This window comes from Musca autumnalis, unplaced genomic scaffold, assembly GCF_047663935.1.
Source record: "Musca autumnalis isolate F117 unplaced genomic scaffold, ASM4766393v1 scaffold_1, whole genome shotgun sequence".
In the NCBI taxonomy this organism is placed as follows: domain Eukaryota; kingdom Metazoa; phylum Arthropoda; class Insecta; order Diptera; family Muscidae; genus Musca; species Musca autumnalis.
The window spans coordinates 151,742,029-151,761,875 of NW_027411644.1; the positions used below are offsets into that span (position 1 = coordinate 151,742,029).

The following is a 19,847-nucleotide window of genomic DNA, read 5'->3' on the forward strand; positions in this document are numbered from 1 at the left end:
AATTTTGTGTCTACTCCATCATTGGCACAACTTACTTTTCGCTACTGATATATTTTGGATAAACCCTAAGAAAAATGTCATAAACAGAAGGGCTATATAAAATATCTTCGACACACACATTCATATAGAAACGATTCATTTTGCCATGTTGACATTGGAGCAGATAGTTAACCTACTTCATTAAGATTTGTTCCATGTAGATGCGATGAAGTAAATAGTTTTGAATCTATTTATAAGTAAACGTATTACAACACACTGAAATAAATAGGTTTATGTTTAATTTGCGAAAAAAAACAGTATTTAGTTGGTAACATTTTTGTTTTTATAACTAAACTGTTCCGAAAGTCGGCACTCCTAGAATTCCCAGACATCATTGTAGTATTTCAAGCAGCTCTGAAAACCCCTACCCCTTGTAAAGGTCACTTGTCGACATAAAATGGCAACTTCTAGTGTTTGATATTCGCATTATCCGTATTAAGCAGGCTGTCATTGCTCTCAGTGCCACATATATCAATGTTCATCCCAATCACAATTCGGTGTTGACTAGAACTCCGTTTCATATTTTATCAGCATAAGTTCACTCCATCATCACTGAAACCAAACTAAACGTATAATTATTCCTGAGGAATATTATATACCCTTTTCTTTGCATCAGCAGAAGATTAATGGTTGTTGTTGTTGTAGCAACGCATATATGTTCGTTCGTGTATTATTCCAGTTATCAAGTTCCTCTGTATCCAGACTCAAGAATTCTGCAATCTGGACTGGTTGCGTCCATAAAGAATGAGGAGACAGGTGAGTGGGGTTAGCTGGGCAGTTGAATAAATGCAGAGTATCGTGTGGTCCCAATCCACATGCTGGGCATATGTTGGGTATCGTGGCGTCAATTCTGGCCCAATACGAATTGAGGCGGCTGCATCGTCCGGATCTTAACTGAGCTAAAACCACTCGTGTTTGCCTTGGCAGCTGTCGTTCTTCTGCTGCGATGGATGGGGGATGGTTTCCAAGTACGGCATTCACACTGTATCTTCGTACTGCTTGCGCAACCATGTTGGTGTGAATGCGATTCAAGCCTGCCTGATAGGCTCGTTGATCTAGCGGTTCTCTTTTATACCTTTGGACCTCTCTCTCTAGATCATGAAGGTCTCTCCTGACGTGCCTGGGTGGGGGGAGCCTTTCCATTAAATCGTGACAGGGATGCTCACTGCGGTAACACCCAAGCAGGTACTGCATCGACAACATCTTATTGTGCTGGCGCACCGGTAAAACCTTCGCCTCCTCATGAAGATGGTCCACTGGTGTCATGAGGAGGCACCCTGTTGCAGTCCTCAGGGCAGCATTCTGGCAGGTTTGAATCTTCTTCCACTGCGATGCGCTAATCTTTGCGGACCACGCTGGCGCCGCATAGCTTACCACAGACCGGCCTGTTGCATTGTAGGTGGTCAACAAGGTTTCTTTATCAGCACCCCAAGTGCTGCCGGCCAGCGACTTGAGAACCTTGTTCCTACTTCTGATCTTATTGCAAATAGCTGTGGCATGCGCGGACGACTTGAACATGCTATCGAACGTTACACCCAGTATTTTAGGGTAGTTAGTGGTCGGAATCAGTGCACCATCGACCAATATGTTCAGTGGGAGCCTCATCTCAGCCGTCCATGTGGTGAACAGCGTGGCTGTGGATTTAGCGGCGAATATTTCCATATTCCTCAGATGGAAGAACTGCACTAGGTCAGCTATGTAGACATTTAACCTATCACATATGTCATCGACGATAGGACCCGACGCCAAGATCGTACAATCATCCGCATACATCACGATCTCTATGCCGTCTGGAGGGTGTGGAATTTCAGAAAGGTAGAGGTTAAACAGTTCCGGAGATATCACCCCTCCTTGGGGAACTCCCTGTTTCACTCTACGGGTTTTGGACTTCTTGTTTCTGAATTCTACAAACGAATGGCGTCCACACATATAGTTGATTACCCAACGTTTCAAACATGGCTGGAGATTAGTTTTCTCTATATCCTCGAACAGCTTGGCATGGTTGACGGTATCGAAGGCCTTCGATAGGTCAAGAGCCACCATGACTGTTCGGTCGCACGGCCTTTTCTGGTTCAGTCCTCTACTGATATGTGTGGATATGGCGTCTAATGCTGTTGTAGTACTATGCATTTTCCGAAATCCATGTTGATGTTGGGCAACTGGAAAACACCTTCTCATCGTGGGGAGGAGTAGCGCCTCTAGGATCTTTGCTACTGGCGACAGGAGTGAAATTGGCCTGTACGATTCACCTCTGCTGGCATCCTTGCCAGGCTTCAGTAGCGGGACCACCCTGCCAACTTTCCAGGCATCCGGTACAACATGGGTGGCTAACGATAGGTTGAGAACACTTGTTAAATACTCAACTCCAGGTTCATCCAGCTGTTTAAGCATTACCATCGATATTCGGTGCGGACCCAACGCTTTGGATGATTTAGCGTTTCGGATGGCATTTGCAACATCGCTCATCGTAAATTGTGGTGGTACCTCCTCGGCTGGAAGAGCTCTTCTTATACGGCGCAGCACACTTCTCTTCGCCCTATCACTCTCGGGGTGCTCTATGAACTGCCGGTTAAAATAACACGCGCACCTCTTTGGGTCAGTTACTGTCACGCCGTTGAAAGTAACAGCCGTTCTGTCATCCTTCTTTTCCGGACTCGAGAGTGATTTAACCGTTGCCCACAATTTACTTATTCCTGCACCAATGTTGCATTGCTTCAAATAGTCTAGCCACTTTTTCCGCTTATGTTCGCCCACTAGCCTGTTGACTTCAAGAGTAAGTTCTCTAACTCTTGGGTCTTCGGGGTTCGTACGACGAAGCTCATCACGTTCATTTGCTAGTCCCGTCGCCTCTGCTGGGAAATTTGGTCTTATTTCGGGTATTCGACCAGCAGGTATGTAGCGAGCGGCTGCTTTAGTGATGATGTCTCGGAAAGTTCTCTCAGCTACCCGAGGATCTGAGGGGGTGGGCAATTGACTGAAGCGGTGATTGGTAAATTCTCTGAAACCTTGCCAATCAGCTTTTCCATGGTTCAGGAAAGTACGGCGTTCAGAGGTTATGAAGTCGGGTGGTCTGTTTACGGAGACGATGATAGGGAGGTGGTCCGAACTAAGGGAAATGATGGATTGCCAGGATACGTCATTTATCAGACCTGGTGCCACAATGGTGATATCTGGCGAGCTGTGGCAGTTTCCTCTAATCCTCGTAGGAGCGTCTTCATTCACCGCGCAAAACGTGGAGCTATCGATTTGCTCTGCCAGCGCTGTACCCCGCTGGTCATTACCTAGGACGGAGTGCCAAAGCTCATGATGAGCATTGAAGTCCCCTAGCACCAGACGGTTATCGCCCTCTAAAAGCAAACTAATATTGGGCATATAACGTCGGGCACAGCTATTCATCGGCGGTATGTACACATTAAGCAGCTCTACCTCGGCAGTACCACACTTTACTGCTACCCCCATACACTCCATGTATGGGTCACTAGAGCCAAGCTCAAGCGAGATAGGTCTGTACTGGACAGACTGGTGTATTAGGAAGGCAAGTCCTCCTCCTCCGCTTCTTGTGCGATCCTTCCGCAAAACGTTGTAACCATCACAACGTAAGCTACAGGTGGCGGTGAGCTTTGTTTCCTGGATCGCGGCGACCATGATGTTTTTCCGACTCATAAAGTCCACAATATCACTGACCGTTGCAATAGAATTGCAGGAATGATGCATTTCCGGGCCGTTGAACAACAACATGTGGTGTTAGATGCTGCATTTGTTGTTGTTGTTGGGGAGACTGCGGGGGCGTCTCGTATTCCGACGACGACGAAGAGTCAGACGACGACGTAGAAGACGCACTGGGTGATGCGCTGACGCAGCAAGCAGCAACATACCTGTCGCTGTAATCCCGGGTGCTACTAAGGCCAGAGCACCCACGAAAATGCACCCATTCCATACATCCATTACATCTCACCATTGTTGACATGTGGTGGATGCGGATCTGGCAAACGGAACAGATCCATACTGGCCCGGGGTTCATTTCTATCCCGGCACGGACCAGAAGAGCTCGGAGCAGGCATTCCGGGATAGATTGCCGCTCCCATGGTGAAAAAAATACACGAACACAAACACATAATTGTTGAGGTGACGGCCCCTGGTCGAAGATTCCTCCGAGTCAATCCGGTGCATAGAACCGGCCGTCGCGGGATTGAAGATTAATGGTTCATATCTCTGCTGGGTAAAAATCACAGTGCCTATCAGAACTTAAATAGCTATTATTTCCTAAAATACACTTTAGATAATTTTTTAAAGTATATTTTTGAAATGTGCAGAGGAATTTTGTTAAAAAGAACCCATTTTATTTTCTAAAAATGAGTTTATATACAAATATCGATAACACCCTAATTATAATTGGCAGCATTCTATCAATTTCGATAACAAAGATTTTATTCTTCCCTTTATCTGCATTTTCGTTGCATCTAACTTAATATTGATTGCCTTTTCAGGAATATTAATCTTCCTTCCCATCAAAAACCTTGAAAGAAATTAGATCTTTAACTCTGAACAAAAAATCCGTAATTATTTTTTTTTCATCCCATTGCCAATTTCATTTCAAAGTGAGCAACATTTTCTTCCACAACTATATTTGTCATTCACCCACCAAATTATTGAAGGTAATAAAACAATTTCGGATATACATAAAGTGTGAAAGTGTAACTATTGTGAAATATTCTAGGGAATTATTGAATTTGTTCTGTAGCCACCAAAAAAAAATCAGAGACTCCTGAAGTTCGACGTGTCCAAATGAAACCATTGCCTCATCCTCCGAAGCATATTGAGGAACACAAATCCCTACACAAGTCGTAATTTTGAAAGCTACCAAACTACCCAAGACCATATTACCCACAGGGTAATTGGTCTACCAAAAATCACACAACGTATTGCTTCCAACATTGTGTCCAACAATCCTCTGGGAGCGAAACTGGTCGTTTGGGTGATCACCCTAAACCGGCAGATAGCCGTGGGATCCAGGAGACAATAACTTTGACCACTGATGTGTGGCCCAGAACATTAAATTTTAAGAAGTCCTTCGAAATATATGAAATAGAATTTAAGGGAACCCTTCTAACGTTTACTCTAGAAGTACCAAAAACGGTTTTCAATTTATTCATTTTCCGACTGCAGCTTCCAATTCAACGGCTCTCGCAGTCCTTCTCATAACCAAATGCTCAGATGCTTCAATTTATTGAAAAAAATGCATCTGATCAAAACTCAAGTCGTGTACATTACAAAGTAATCTAAAAAGTAATGGGATACTTCTTAAAAAAATTATAAGACAAACCTACTTACTTTGCTCCTCACTAAGTAATGAGGACAGTGTCACAGTGAGTGTGTGTCCGACTATAAATCCTAGGATTGTGTGTTCAACGTCCACTGTCGGCACGCGTTTTTTTTTTTTTAAATTAAAAAATAACAGTTCTTGGTGCACACGTACACTGCACATTTAAGTTCTTAAGCAACTCTTAATGTTCGTGTGCGTGGCACAGTGTGTAGTGTCTTTGGCTAGAAAACAGAGGGTTCGTGTGTTCATTGCAGAGCGAGCGAAATAAAATAAAGTAAGAAGTGTGATACAAATAGAATTTTGTCCACCTTACTTTTCAACTTCTAGTGGCCACAGAATAACTAGTAATTCTAGTGGTCATAAAATGACTACAAACTGAGTGCGACACGCCCTTGTAAAAATAATGGGGAAGAAAGGGGGTTCGCGAGTAGTTACGGCTGCCAAAAATTCCTTACAAAACCCATGATTTTGGGAGACTTTTTTGCTGGGACCTATTGAAAGCTATACAACCCTATTATGAATACCAACTCCCCGTGAGTTTTCTCACTCTCTCCTTTAAGTTGCAACCGCAAAGAGACGAATGCAAGTTGCTTGAACAGAAATCGAAGTGTTTCGAGGGCAGGTCTTAAAGTGAACTTATCCGAAATTTTGTGTGGGAGGTACCCGAGGTAGTGGCCAAATATAGTACATATTCAAACCTGATCTATATCTGGAAGACATATTAGGATGGGTAAAGTATGGACCAAATCGTTCAATCCCTTCAAGAGTTATCGTGCGCACAATTTTCCGAACATGTTGGAACTTTTGTGGGGGTGGTACATGAAGGAGTTTAACTATATGGATTATCTACGAAAGTAAACTATTTCTGGACAAAATATTACGAAAGCCAATTTTTGGACTGAATCGGCACATCCGGCACATACGGTGTCATAGGGATTTTTTCCAGGTTTCAGGCAATTTTCTCTGGAAGTATGGACTTCCTCCAGATTAAACTTGCACCGTTGTATAAAGGGCGCTGAAAATAAGTTGCTACAACCAAAATCAAAGCGATTCGAGACCAGGCCCTAAACCTAACTTTTCCGAAATTTAGTGTGGGAGGTACCCGAAGGAGTGGACCGTTTGAGACCATATTCAAACTGATGTATGCTTTGAGGTAGTATTACCATATACAAAGTATGGATCAAATCGGTCATTCCCTTCAAGAGTTATCGTGCGCACAATTTTTCCGAACATTTTCGAACTTTTGTGGGGGAGGTACCTGAAGGAGTGGACCGATATGGCCCATCTTCGAACTTAAATCAAATCTGGGCAAAATATATCGATACCCAAAATTTGAACCGAATCGATTGATCCGTTCGAGAGTTATCGTGCGCACCAGCCAGACAGACAGACGGACGGACATTGCCAGATCTACTCAAAATTGTCTGAAACGGATATCGTACAAACATACTTGGGGTCTAAAACTATTATTTCGATGAGGCACATTTTTGGTCGTATCAAAGTGTAAATACCCTCTTTAGCCTAAAGGCTGGGGTTATAATCATGAACACAATATATTTTATACATAGTTTCCGAGAAATCGATTGTTTATTGACCAGAAATTTGAAAAAATACGCAATTTCCATAATTGGGAAAAATGGTAGCCTTTATGGGTACGCCACTCCCATACCTTTCAATTACTTGAGTCTAAATACCGCACCACACTCACGGTTTGCTGAATTTTTTGCGAAACAACGGTGATTGTGCCCCTAATCAAATATTTTAGATTGGCCCGACCAGAGGCACTTTTTAAAAAAGTTATGTCTCGAAAGCCAATTAACTAATTTTCATGAAATTTTCTGGAATGTGCCGTGGTACATGTAGCCATGAATTACGGAAGTGGCACGATACCTCCCCTATTATACTTATTATTATATGTTTATTATTATACTTACCTATACTTGATTTCTTTTCTGGCGTACTACAGTATTCGACAAATGTGTTCAGTGTTAAATTATATTTGCTTTGAAATATAAAATTGGCACACTTATCCAATATATCTTTATATTTCACAGCGTCCTCCATTGAATCATCTCGGTAAATCTTCTGATAGTATTGGACTACCTAAACCAAATAATTGTTCAGGAAATGAGTTAACCATTATATGTATGTATATTTGAATTGTATTTTCTTACCTCATCGTAATATGTAAAATTACCATCGCTGCTCTTAACTTTATTTTCACGAATATACGGGGAGTTCCTTAACCGTTCCATACACTTGTCCACGCATAGACCCATAAATATATAATCGTGTCGATACCGATACAAAACATCTTTGGAATATTCCTCTATTTCATACCACAATTCCGAGCTATCGGCTTCTATTTCGGAAAATAGTAAACAATATGAAGAAGGTGACTTTGATCGAACTAAACACTCGTCATAATTTTCCAGTGTGAACATGGGAGGTAGTCGGCGATATGATGTTACTGTCGAAATAAAAATTAAAAATCAATAATAAAGTAACAATGCAGTCAACATTAAAACGTTACAACGAAAGTCTAAGTTCACATGGAGTAGTTTCATTGAAAAAATAACATAAACGCAAAATACAATTGAAAATGGCCTTTTTTCTATAAAATGGTTTCCAGTAGCATGAATGAATTAATTTTTGCTTACGAGGACGAGTTTTAACTCCAATTGTGTTTTGTAGTCTCTTTGTGATGATTGAGACTTCCGACGAAGGATCAATTATGGCTCGAGCAACATAATTGTTGTGGTTGTGAACGACGTTTACAATCGCAGTTCCCAAGAGCACATCTCTATTTTGTGTTGTGTGCAGAACGTGGCGGTTATACGAGTTAGAGACAGAACTACCATTGGTTAAAATCGAACTAGTTTTGGATGTAGTTGATGAGGAATTCGACAAAGGAGAAGACTTTTGCAACGAGCGTGAGGAAGTGTCACTATTTGTTATGTTATGTTACTATGTTTGAACACAAAACCCTTTGTGTCAAATAATTGTAAAGAAAGCCAAACTTCTCCTTTGCATCCCAGCGAATCGCTCGCATCATCGATTTCAACCCAACCACACTCCATTAGTCGTTTCTCTCTTGTCGATCCATCTTCTCACAATTTAGTTATGCCTCCTATCGACATCGAAGTCTTTAGTGGAGATTTCATTTCATGGCCAACCTTTCGAGATCTTTTTAGTACAATTTTTATCAAAAATTCTCGCTTGAGTGACATTGAGAAATTATGTCACTTAGTTCAAAAAACCAGTTCAAAAAACCACTTAGTTCAAAAAACCAAAAATAGTTGTATTTCCGCTATGTCTGTTTACGACGTTGTAACGGATCATTGGGATCCAATTCTTGTTCATCTTTGCTTTCAACGTCTTCCTCAACATACAATCGCTGTGTGGGAACAAAGTGTCAAAAAGAAGTCGTCTCTTTCGACATGGAAACAATTAGATTCGTTCCTAACAGATAGAATACAAACTTTGTTGTGAATAGAAAACTTTACTGCCATGGAAAATCCCAAAACATCATATTCGCAAAATTGTCGATCATCTTCTCCAATTAGTCGTCCAAATTATAAAACTAACTCATCTAAACTGAAATCGTTGTTGAACCATACATGTGTGATGTGCCCAAATTACGGGCATCTACTTCGAAACTGTTCTCGATTTATAAAACTTTCGTTCGAGGACAAGTTTTCTATTGTTAAAAAACATCGCCTTTGCATTAACTGCCTCTCGAATGGGCACCAAGTTAAAAAATGCAATAGCAACCACCATTGTTCTGTTTGTAAAGGCAGACATCACCAGAGAACTGCGTAAGTAGCTGATTTTGACACTCATAAGCCACATGCAAAAAAACAAGCGTATGTGCGGCTTGCTACTCTAAAAAATATATGCAAGTGTTGCTTGCCATTCTCAAAATATGTACGAGTGTGGCTAGCCACTCAGAAAATAAGTTATTTAAAAATGGATATTTTTTGACACTTGCGTATGCTTTGCCAAGTAGTTTTAAATACGCAATTACATTTTCTGTTTTACTTTCTTGCTCATCGCACATCAAGTATTGTTTTCAACCCTTGTAATTCAACCGATTGTCTCGTGCTCTCCGAGAGAGTGAGAGCTAAGATCATTTTCTAACACTGATTTTCAAACGTTATAAGAACATGCAGAAGCACACATAACATTCCAAGCAAATAAAGAAAAGCATACACAAACGAAACAACAACAAATAAAATTAGAAATGTTTATTTTTTGTTATGTTGTGTGTGTGCTTCCACTTGATAAGTCACTTGGCAAACTATCTACGATTGCGAGTTTTGTAACAGTGCAAAATATGATGAATACTTGTTTTACTTATTACGCACAAGCAACGGTCTTGATGCGTCGCAAGTATTTTTGGTGGTGGTGGAAAAAATACAGAGTGCAAGAAAACACACGCATTAAAAAAGCAAAAGGCCCAAAAAACTTGTGCGTGCACAATTGGCTTACGGGGACAAGTAACTCATTGATGATCTCTGGACATCACACGCTACTCCATCGTGGCAAACATCTTAACACTTCGACAAACTCGTTGATTTTTCCCTCATCCAATCCTTCTATTCCTTCGGACTCCACTTCTAGTAGATTATATTCCATTCTAAATCTTGTTTCGCCAACCGGCAAGTTTTGCACTCAACAAGAAATAGAGATGTGCTCTTGGGAACTGCCATTGTAAATGTCGTCCATAATCGCAAAAATTATTCTGTTCGAGCAATAATTGATCATTCGTCGGAAGTCTCTATTGTCACAAAGAGACTACAGGAAACAATTGGAGTTAAAACACGTCCTGCTAATGTCACTCTGTCTGAAGTAAACAGTAGTAGTAATTCAAACGAAATTTGTTCCTTGAATTTAACATCACCCAAAAATTCTGCAACGGATGTGTTGGTCTCACCTAACATCTCGAAAAACTTCTTGTCGTTGTCTTCCAGTTCGAATCTGCGTACTAAATTGTCTCACTACGAATTAGCAGATACATTCGAAGACAAGCCAATTGATTTGTTATTGGGCGCTGATCTCTACTCCAAAATGTTGTCGCCTGAGTCGCCTCACATTGTTTCGAATTCGCTGACGGCTCAGAAAACTGTATTCGGTTATATCCTAACAGGCCCAACACCTTGTAGTCAAATTACAAAGTCGATGAAAGCGAACACTTTTAACTAAATCGTAGTTTAATTGCATTTGAAAATCTCGCACATTTTTTGACCATGCTCAATAGAAACTTGATTTGCGTACCTCTAACTTGAAGCACAACCTACTAACTCTAGTTTAAGTTTGCTCGCGAATTTAGTCTAACCCTGTTGCCTTGCAGATAGCGCGTCAAGGTGGGCGGCAAATGTATAAGTTCGATACATTGGTTACGCTAATGTATATGTTCGATACTTTGTTTCCCCTTCCGAGCATTCCAATTACCCACGCTAATTGGCCGCTCTTATGAGCCCTATGGGGATATCTTCTCTGCACTTCTTCCAGGAGCCTTATTCGCCTAGTTCGGATTGTAGAAGAGAGCTTGCTCTTTTCTACTCACTCTCCTGGAAGCCGCATTCGCTTAGTTCGGATGCAGAGGGGCGCTTTCCAATGCTGCGGTCGTAGTTGATGTCACGGCCTTGTGAACGTTATTCTGCCCACCTGCAACACACTTGCTATTTAACTTTCGAAGGAGTCACACTCCTATTGCTTTCCTTTCGTAGCTTCACATACAAAAGGTAATGTTTCTCATTCGCAGAAACCCTATACCAACAATAAACCGAAAATATATTTGAAACTGATACACTCGTGTTTGTCTTTTATTTCTTCTCTTTTCATCCCTGAGCTATCGATGGTCAGTGGTATCACGCCAACAGTAAGGAAAGGAACAAATACGGGCAATGCCAATAAAAATGTCCGGATTGTCGTATAGAACAATCTCACTATTTTTAACACTTAGAGCACGTAGAGTATTATATAACTACCACGAGTTATTTAATCATAGAAAATAATTTTTTTTTTACTATTCGTTAATTCAGACAATTTGATAATTCGGACACCGCCGAAACCTGTGGTGTAGGGATTGTCGAGATTATACTGTATATATGGGTGCAATATCCAAATCTGCATCAATTCTTACCAAAATAAACAGGGATCGCCCTAGGGCCAAAAAATCTCCAATTTTTATGCGAATTGGTCTATAAATGTGACCTGTACTTTGTTTTCAAAAAGACCTGGCCAGATGGATAAGTGCGAATCTATGCAGATAATCAAAAGGAACTGTGGGTCTATTTCGTTTCCTTTTGTATGTTGCAAACTCATTCACTAAGACCCTTAGGGTATTAAAATATAGTTATCAGTGCAATTATGAATAAAAATTCCGTGCATAATTTGTTTCCTTTCCCAAATTTCACAATTTTTTCCATATTTATGCCCAAAAAGGGAATATTTTTGTCGATTCGACTAGAATATGCCATCATGAAGCGAATCTAGTAGCTTTCAACTTTTAACAAATATTGATTTTAAAAGAGTTTCACTTTCTAAAATTATTTTCCGTGCGGAAATTTCGAAGGGAAATATTCATAATTGCCCTGTATATGATTTTATATGTTATATGTTTTTAGTAAAATATGAAAGATTTTATGTAATATGTATTCAATATTGTCTTAGTCTTAATTTCTAGCTCATTTGTTATTCTGTCAGACAATTTGGCCGAGCAGGAACTATCAGCATATTTGGATACGTTCATTTTGACATTTCTGATTGAGTTTTTGAACAAATTTGTATTAGAAAGCAACTTATGTTGTAATAAGAAGGCTGGGTTATAGGAAATTTTCTAAGTCTTTTAGTCCAAATTTATTGCTGTGGCGGAATAATAATTAATAACATGATAATCTGCTAAGAAATCAACGTTTAACGACAATAAACTTAATTTAGAAAAATTTTTGATGACTTTTCAAATTTAATTTGACGATTTTCGTCAAAAAAATTAGTTGCATATTTTGCATATTTTTTTGTATATTTTGCATATTTTTTGCATATTTTGTGCATATGCAAATATGCAAAAAAATAAAAATATGAGCCTGTCATTGCATTTAGTTTTCTTCAAAACGAATTTTGGTGCAATCAGAATTTTGTTATCTTTATTAATAAAAAATATGCAAATATGCAAAATCCGATGTCTACTTATTAATTACTAAAATAAAGTTTATTCTATTTGAATATTAAAAGAGGATGTTAATGCCAAACAAAAAAAATTTGGTTTGAAAAAATAGTTTTCAATGCATTAAAGAGTTAAAGGTACATGGAATAAATATATAGGAGTACTTCTTTTATTTTTCTTGAAACTCCCAAGAAAATGGGAGTGTTAGGCTCGGAGTCGAACCAAAATTACCTCGACTCCGACTCCATGCCAGATATTCTCACGACTCGGGCTCCGAGGGTAAATTCATATACCAATAAAAATGAATAAAATGTGGATATATATTTAACTTTTTCCTATATTTGGGCCATATATGTATGCTAATCTGTTTGTTTTTCCTAACAAATTCTTTAGAATGGTCTTTAATACTCAACTACAGAACATAAATATGAAGTAACATTCATGTTTATATTATTTCTACTGAATCTTATATTGAAAACAAGTGAGCAAAGGCTATAGTCGGGACGGGGCCAACCATGTGATACCCTACACCACTGCCCTTGTGCATAAACTTTTCAATGGTAAATATTTCTTTTAGGGAATATAATCTGACTACCACCAAAAATTGAAGAATTGAATGCATTATCTTTCTTTTTTGACCACCTTCGCCAACCTATTTTACACCAATGTAAAGGTAATATTTTCTTCTTCCAATAGGCTTTGCCGTTGAAATACCCCTACTAGAAGCCGATAAATTCACAAAGAATAGAGTTTTTCCCATTCCGACCCGTTAATATTATCCGACTATCACCAAAACTAATCTGTGGGGCCCCTATCAATCCCCAAAATTTCGTGAAGATCCGATCAAAAGTCCAACCTGTAGCGTGATTACAAAAAAAAATGGAAAAATTGGCTTTTGCTATATCTCGGTTGTTTGCCCACTTACGCCAACATACTTTGAATCAATATAAAGGAGATATTTTCTTCTTCCTTTGACGGGCGTTCCCTTTGGAATATTACTACCAGAAGCGGAGATATTCGCATGAGAAAAAAACGTTGACTTTTCTCCACATATGCTTTTTATACCCTCAGCATTTATGCTATGAGGGTATATACACTTTTATACGGGCAAAATGTGCCTCATCGAAATAATGGTTTTAGACCCCAAGTATGTTTGCACGAAATGTTTCAGACAATTTGGAGTCGATTGAGCAATGTCCGTCCGTCTGTCTGTCTGGCTGGCTGGTGCGCACGAACGGATTAACCAATCTGGTTCAAATTTTGGCTTTCGTAATATTTTACCCAAACTTAGTTTAAGTTCGAAGATGGGCTATATCGGTCCACTCCTTCCGGTACCTCCCCCACAAAAGTTCAAAAATGTTCGGAAAAATTGTTCGTACGGTAACACTTGAAGGGAGTGTCCGAATTGGTCTATTCTTTACACATCCTAATATATCTACCAGATATACATTAGGTTCAAATATGGACTATATTTGCCCACTCCATCCGGTACATCACACACAAAATTTGGATAAATACATTTTAAGACCTGATATCGAATCATTGTGATTTTTGTTGAAGCAACTTGCATTCGCTGCCTCAATTACGATGGTAAAAGTTTTTTTAGGGGTAAGTCCATACTTCTTGAGCAAACAGCCCGTAGAGTGTAAAAACCCCCTATGGTACTATATGTAGTGGCTGGAGATCCACTTCCATAATGGTCAATGTCGATCCATTCCTTTTAGTATCTCCTCCGCAAAACTTTTGATCTTTAATCCTAATGAACACTTTTGTCGGTTCAAACCCCCAAAATTTTTAAAACCCCCTAAATACATACGTATTTTGGGAAAAAATGTTTAATATACACAGGCTGAGGGTATATCTCTGTCGGCAAAGCCACTGATACTTTTTTACTTGTTACTTATTCCCACTCCTGAATATTATCCGACCATCGCCAAACTTAATGGACTTCTTCCTCTGTGAGATCCGCATCATCCGCAAAATTCGTGACGATCGGACCAAAATTGCGAACTGCAGCGTGATTACAAAAAAATCGGAAAATGGGATGCATTAGCGACTATTGTTGTTTGACCACCTACGAAAACCTACTTTACATCGTTGCAGGCTTTGCTTTTGATATACAGTATAGTCTCGATAATCCGGACACTCGTTAATCCGGACTACGCGGTAATCCGGACACTAGAATTTTTTACATTGTAGACTCTGTAATCCGGACATCACACATTTTTCTTACCTCGATAATCCGGACACCAATATTTTTTTCCTATTTTGAGTATTATGTTTGGTTTACATTTACGAAATCCACTCGATTTCAACTGTCAATTCCATTGTTTAAACGTCAAATTAAATCCAATGGATCTCAGATGAGATTTCATTTGACGTATACACAAAGGAATTGACAGTTGAAATCGAGTGGATTTCGTAAATGTAAACCTAGCATTAGTTTCTTATTTATTTCATTGACGTTTTCGTTCTTAGCAAAGTTTTTGGTCCAAATCTCGGCTTTCTGGCCAGCCAGTGTTGATACAGTCAATATGGAATTAAGTATCTGAATCTGTCAAATGATTTTCTCATCGTTCAACCATTGATGCCTGGGGCTCAATTCTGTTTCTATGAAAATGTGAAATGAAAACTTTTATAGAGGAAAAAACTGTCAAATGAAAAAAATATAAAGGAAATGGCTATGATAAGCAACAGTATTTAAAACCTAATGTTTTGTAGCCTAGTTCCCAGAAAGATCAATGTTGCGTGTTCTTTTCCTCTGAAAGAATTAGTTCATTCGCCCTCCGGTTAGTGAGAAAGTCCCTTGGGCCATGTAATGTATTCCAAGGACATTTTATCTAGAAATGTTTAAATCATTAAAGCGTCGGGTTTAAAAGATTAGTTTTTATTGGGATTTATAACTAAACGAGGAAACGAGTAGATACCATAGATTCAATAAACTAAAAAAATCGTATTGCCCCTTTTATTTTCTTTCTTTGACATTCAAAATCACTGACAAATAAGGATTGTTGTATTGCATTCTCGTAATTATGCAGCCAAAAGATTTGAATTCCATTTTGTCTTATTCGTAAGCTAAAACATTTATATAAAAAACATTTGTTTTTGGTTCGTCGACGAGATGAAGTCATTTGGTGATGTTCATAGAAATCGGTAAATATTCACCATAATGAGATGAGTGCACATGAATTCTGAAGTTCTATCGCGAGTCATAAGAGGCTCGTGTCCCATGGAATAGGGAAATCATTATATGTACATGGACTACAAAGTTTATATCCTTAAAATAATTTTGAATTAATATACACTAGTTGTAAGGAAGTTTTAGGTGACAAAAATACTTAGCAAATGTCACCTAACGATGGAGGAATATAAGACGTAAATTTGGTAGCCAGGAAAGCTGCCCTCGATCTTAAAATGGTCGCCACCCGTGATATTTGCTTAATATGAATTCGTTTACCTTAGATGTCAGGTTATTATATAGTAAAAGTCCCTTATTAATGATTTAAACCTTCAAAATATGTATTTATTACTACTCGGTAATCCGGACAATTCGATAATCCGGACATCGCCGAAACATGTGGTGTCCGGATTATCGAGACTATACTGTACCTATAAAAGAAACAGGGATATTGACTTTGAAATAAAACGTTGACCTTTTCTTCAAATAAGGTTTTGCCAATTCCGACCCTGAATATTATCCGACCACCATCAAAATCAATATGCTTCTTCCTCTGTAGGACTCCCATTAGCCCCCAAAGTTTCGTGACGATCCGATCAACATTGCGACCTGTAGCGCGATTTCGAAAAAAATGAAAAATGGGATGTATTGCCGATTATTGCTATATCTCCGTTATTTGGCCACCTACGTCAACCTACTTTGCATCATTGTAAATATGAGATTTTCTTCTTTCATAGACAGGCTTTGCATTTGGAAAGTCCCCAACCAAATCTGAGATATTCGTCATTATAACTAAAATCACAAGAATTTAAAGTTGGGTTTTATTTGCGACTATTGTGATATCTTCGTTGTTTGACCACCTATGACAACCTACTTTACATCGTTAGAAAGCTGATATTTGTCACTTTTATTTTCAGGTCTTGCTTTTGGTATACTTCTTAGAGAAAAAAGATTGTCTTTTTCTCTAAGTTTTTTGCCCATTTTGAGACCTAAGTTGCATCACCAAAATTAGTAGGCTTCTTCCCCTCCGGGACCCTCATCAACACGATCAAATTTGCAACCTGTAGCGTGATTACAAGGTTTAGATGGACAGACGGACACACATAGCCAGATCGACTCAGCTCGTCGAGACATTCATTTTGGTATATATAAGTATGGGTCTACGACCATTATTTCGATGCGTTGCAAACTTTTTGGCAAAAACCAGCTTACAATACCCTCCATACATAGTGGAGTAGGGTCTAAAAAGGAAGAAAATACAACACAAGTTACAACTTTGTTTTCTTAAAAAACATCATTTAAAAAATGTACTGATGGGGTGTTTTAGTTTTGACCGACACTGCAGCGCCCTTATCAGTGAAGTTTTTAATTCTCTGTTACTGCAAAAACGAAGATACAGCACTGGTTTCTTCATTGCAATGGAAACTACCCGCGATATTTTAGAATAATTTTGGGCTATTTTCCTAATTTGGAATTTCTCGTATCTCGCGTTTTAGTAGATGGATTTTCTCGAGTAATGATTTATTAGATCTTATCCATCAACAATTGTGTACATACAGTGGCACAGATAAGTAAGTATACGTACACCTAAATCGTTGGGTTTTTTTACACTGGTAGAAAGTTTACGCTATACAAAGTATGGACCAAATCGGTCACTTCCTTCACCAGTTATCGTGCGCATAAATTTTCCGAACATTTTCGAAATTTTGTGGGGCAGGTACCTGAAGGAGTGGACAGATATGGCTCATCTTCGAACTTAAATAAAATCTGGACAAAATATTTCTATACCCAAAGTTTGAACCGAATCGATTGATCCGTTCGAGAGTTATCGTGCTCACCAGCCAGACAGACAGACGGACGGACATTGCCACGTCTACTCAAAATTGTCTGAAACGGATATCGTACAAACATACTTGAGGTCTAAAACCATTATTTCGATGAGGCACATTTTTGGTCGTATCAAAGTGTATATGGGAAATGTTGCCAATTATTTCATACTAGCAGACCCCGGTCCGCGTTGCTGGCCCGTCGTAATGCGTTTTAATGACTACTTTTTATCGACTTTATGCTTGACAATTCAAAAATAGGTATTTTCTACCTCACTTCTTCGGTCCATATTTAAACCGAGAAGGATTTTAAATTAGGTTCAGTAGTTTTAGAAAAAATAATGCTTTGAAAATATTGGGCGTGGTCATCAGTTTTCAAGATATAACATATTAAAAAAGTGGACCAGGCCGGTATTTTGGCTCCAAATATGTACCTAGGGTGCACACAACTTCATTGCCTACCAAAATGTATGGTGAAACGGATATAATCATATGTTTGGCTTATACGTATAGCGTTTAACAGAAAGGCATGGGGAAGGTACCCCACCTCTTCCGAAATTCATAAAATATACATAATAACGGCTAACATTGAGTTTTTGCTGCAAATTTTATGGAAATCCCTTCAGTAGTATTGCAGTTATGACATATTAAAAAAACAGGCGTGGTAGGGCCTATAGGCCCCAAAGAAGTACGTAGATTAATCCGCAAATTTTTAATCCGATACATACATAATTTTTGCAAATATAACGTTTTTTTAAGTATCGCATAGGGGGGCAAATTAAGTTACAAATAGATACATTCGTAATTATTGTAAATATAACATTTTTAAAAAAGTAAGGTAAAGGGGAAGTCAACCACCCCCCCCCCCCCCCCTTCCGAAATTCAACTGAATTTGTAGCCTATTTTAAGCGGGGCCATTCCTGTTCAATCCCTGGCAATTTCAGGAAAATCGGTTCATTAGTTTTTGTAGAAATTTTCTTAACATTTTTACATTTTCTTTGCATAAAAACCCAAGTAGGGTTAGTAGGGTTATTGCGCGCAAATCGGTCCAGTCGTTATCAACTATGGCATCAGTTCAACTATACCAACGAACGATATTTGATTTTTATTTATAAAGATTTAAAAGTTTAGACAAATCGCTATTTTCTTGAAAATCCCTTCGGTAGTTTTGTAGATATAACCTAATTTGAAAGTGAGTGTGGTCGGATCTTAAGTCCTAAAAGAAGTACGTAAGGTTGGAGACACAATCGCCATTGACTTGGAAATAAATTCTCAAACCGATACATTCGTATTTGTTGCAAATATTGGATTTTTACAAAAATATGGCATAGAGGAGGTACCCGCCCGATCCGAAAGTCAAAAGATATGTAGCCTATTTTTATCAGGGACCAACCCTGTACATTCGCTGAAAGTTTCAGGAAAAATCTCTTCAGTAGTTTCGTAGATATAATATATTTAAAAAAGTGGACGTTGTCCAGTCTTAATGCCCCAAATAAACACGTAAGGTTGGAGACACAATCGCCATTGACTCGGAAATTAATTTTGAAAGCGATACATTTGTAATTGTTGCAAATATTGCATTTTTACAAAAATAGGGCATAGGGGAGGTACCCCGCCCGATCCGAAATTCAACCAAATATGTAGCCCATTTCAACCGGGGGCCATCACTCTACGTTCCCTGAAAATTTCAAGAAAATCTGTTGAGTAGTTTCGTAGATATAACATATTTATAAAAGTGGGCGGAAAAGTGGGCGTGGTCAATTTTTCTTTGCATAAAAACCTAAACTGGACTATGATTAACATTTTCACAAAAAATTATACCAATCGCCCCAGCCGTTTTCAACTGATTCAATTACCAACAAACGACAATTGAGTTTTATATATAAAGATTTGTAGTAATCCTAACATAATTTTCTAACTGAATTAGCTTTAATCTCACATTTAAAGTTTCCAGTGGTCAGAAAACTCCACGAAAATTTTTGGCATATATCCCCATTTCGGTATACCCCTAACATAAAAGTACATCCTGATCTAATTTGTCATTTAAGGAGGCTTGTATTTAAAAAACTTATCGGCAGAAATTTTAGACATTGGTCCATATTTTCTTCTGACAGAAAATGCAGCAATTTGGTATTGCTGGTTGTCGGATTGGAAGGTACAACCATGCCGGTCGATGTGATTTTTTAAAAGATTTTTCTACTGTAGTGGCGGTAACGTGGTATTTCGGATTCTCAATGGGTAGAAAACCTCGACACCGAAAATGATCAATATAGGTTCATATTTTTGTATATATCCCAATGAATGTAACAT

The 19,847-nt window shown here is 38.7% G+C and overlaps 1 protein-coding gene across 1 annotated transcript in view; it reads right to left on the reverse strand.

Annotated features, from left to right (window-relative positions):
- LOC141388521 (nose resistant to fluoxetine protein 6-like) overlaps positions 1–19,847 on the reverse strand; it is a 64,172-nt gene that overhangs the window by 25,188 nt on the left and 19,137 nt on the right. The window contains exons 2-3 of the mRNA XM_073958441.1: positions 7,537–7,832; positions 7,297–7,465 (exon numbers count right to left, since the gene is read on the reverse strand). Coding sequence (XP_073814542.1) covers positions 7,297–7,465; positions 7,537–7,832 — 465 coding nt within the window. The remainder of the gene's footprint in view (positions 1–7,296; positions 7,466–7,536; positions 7,833–19,847) is intronic.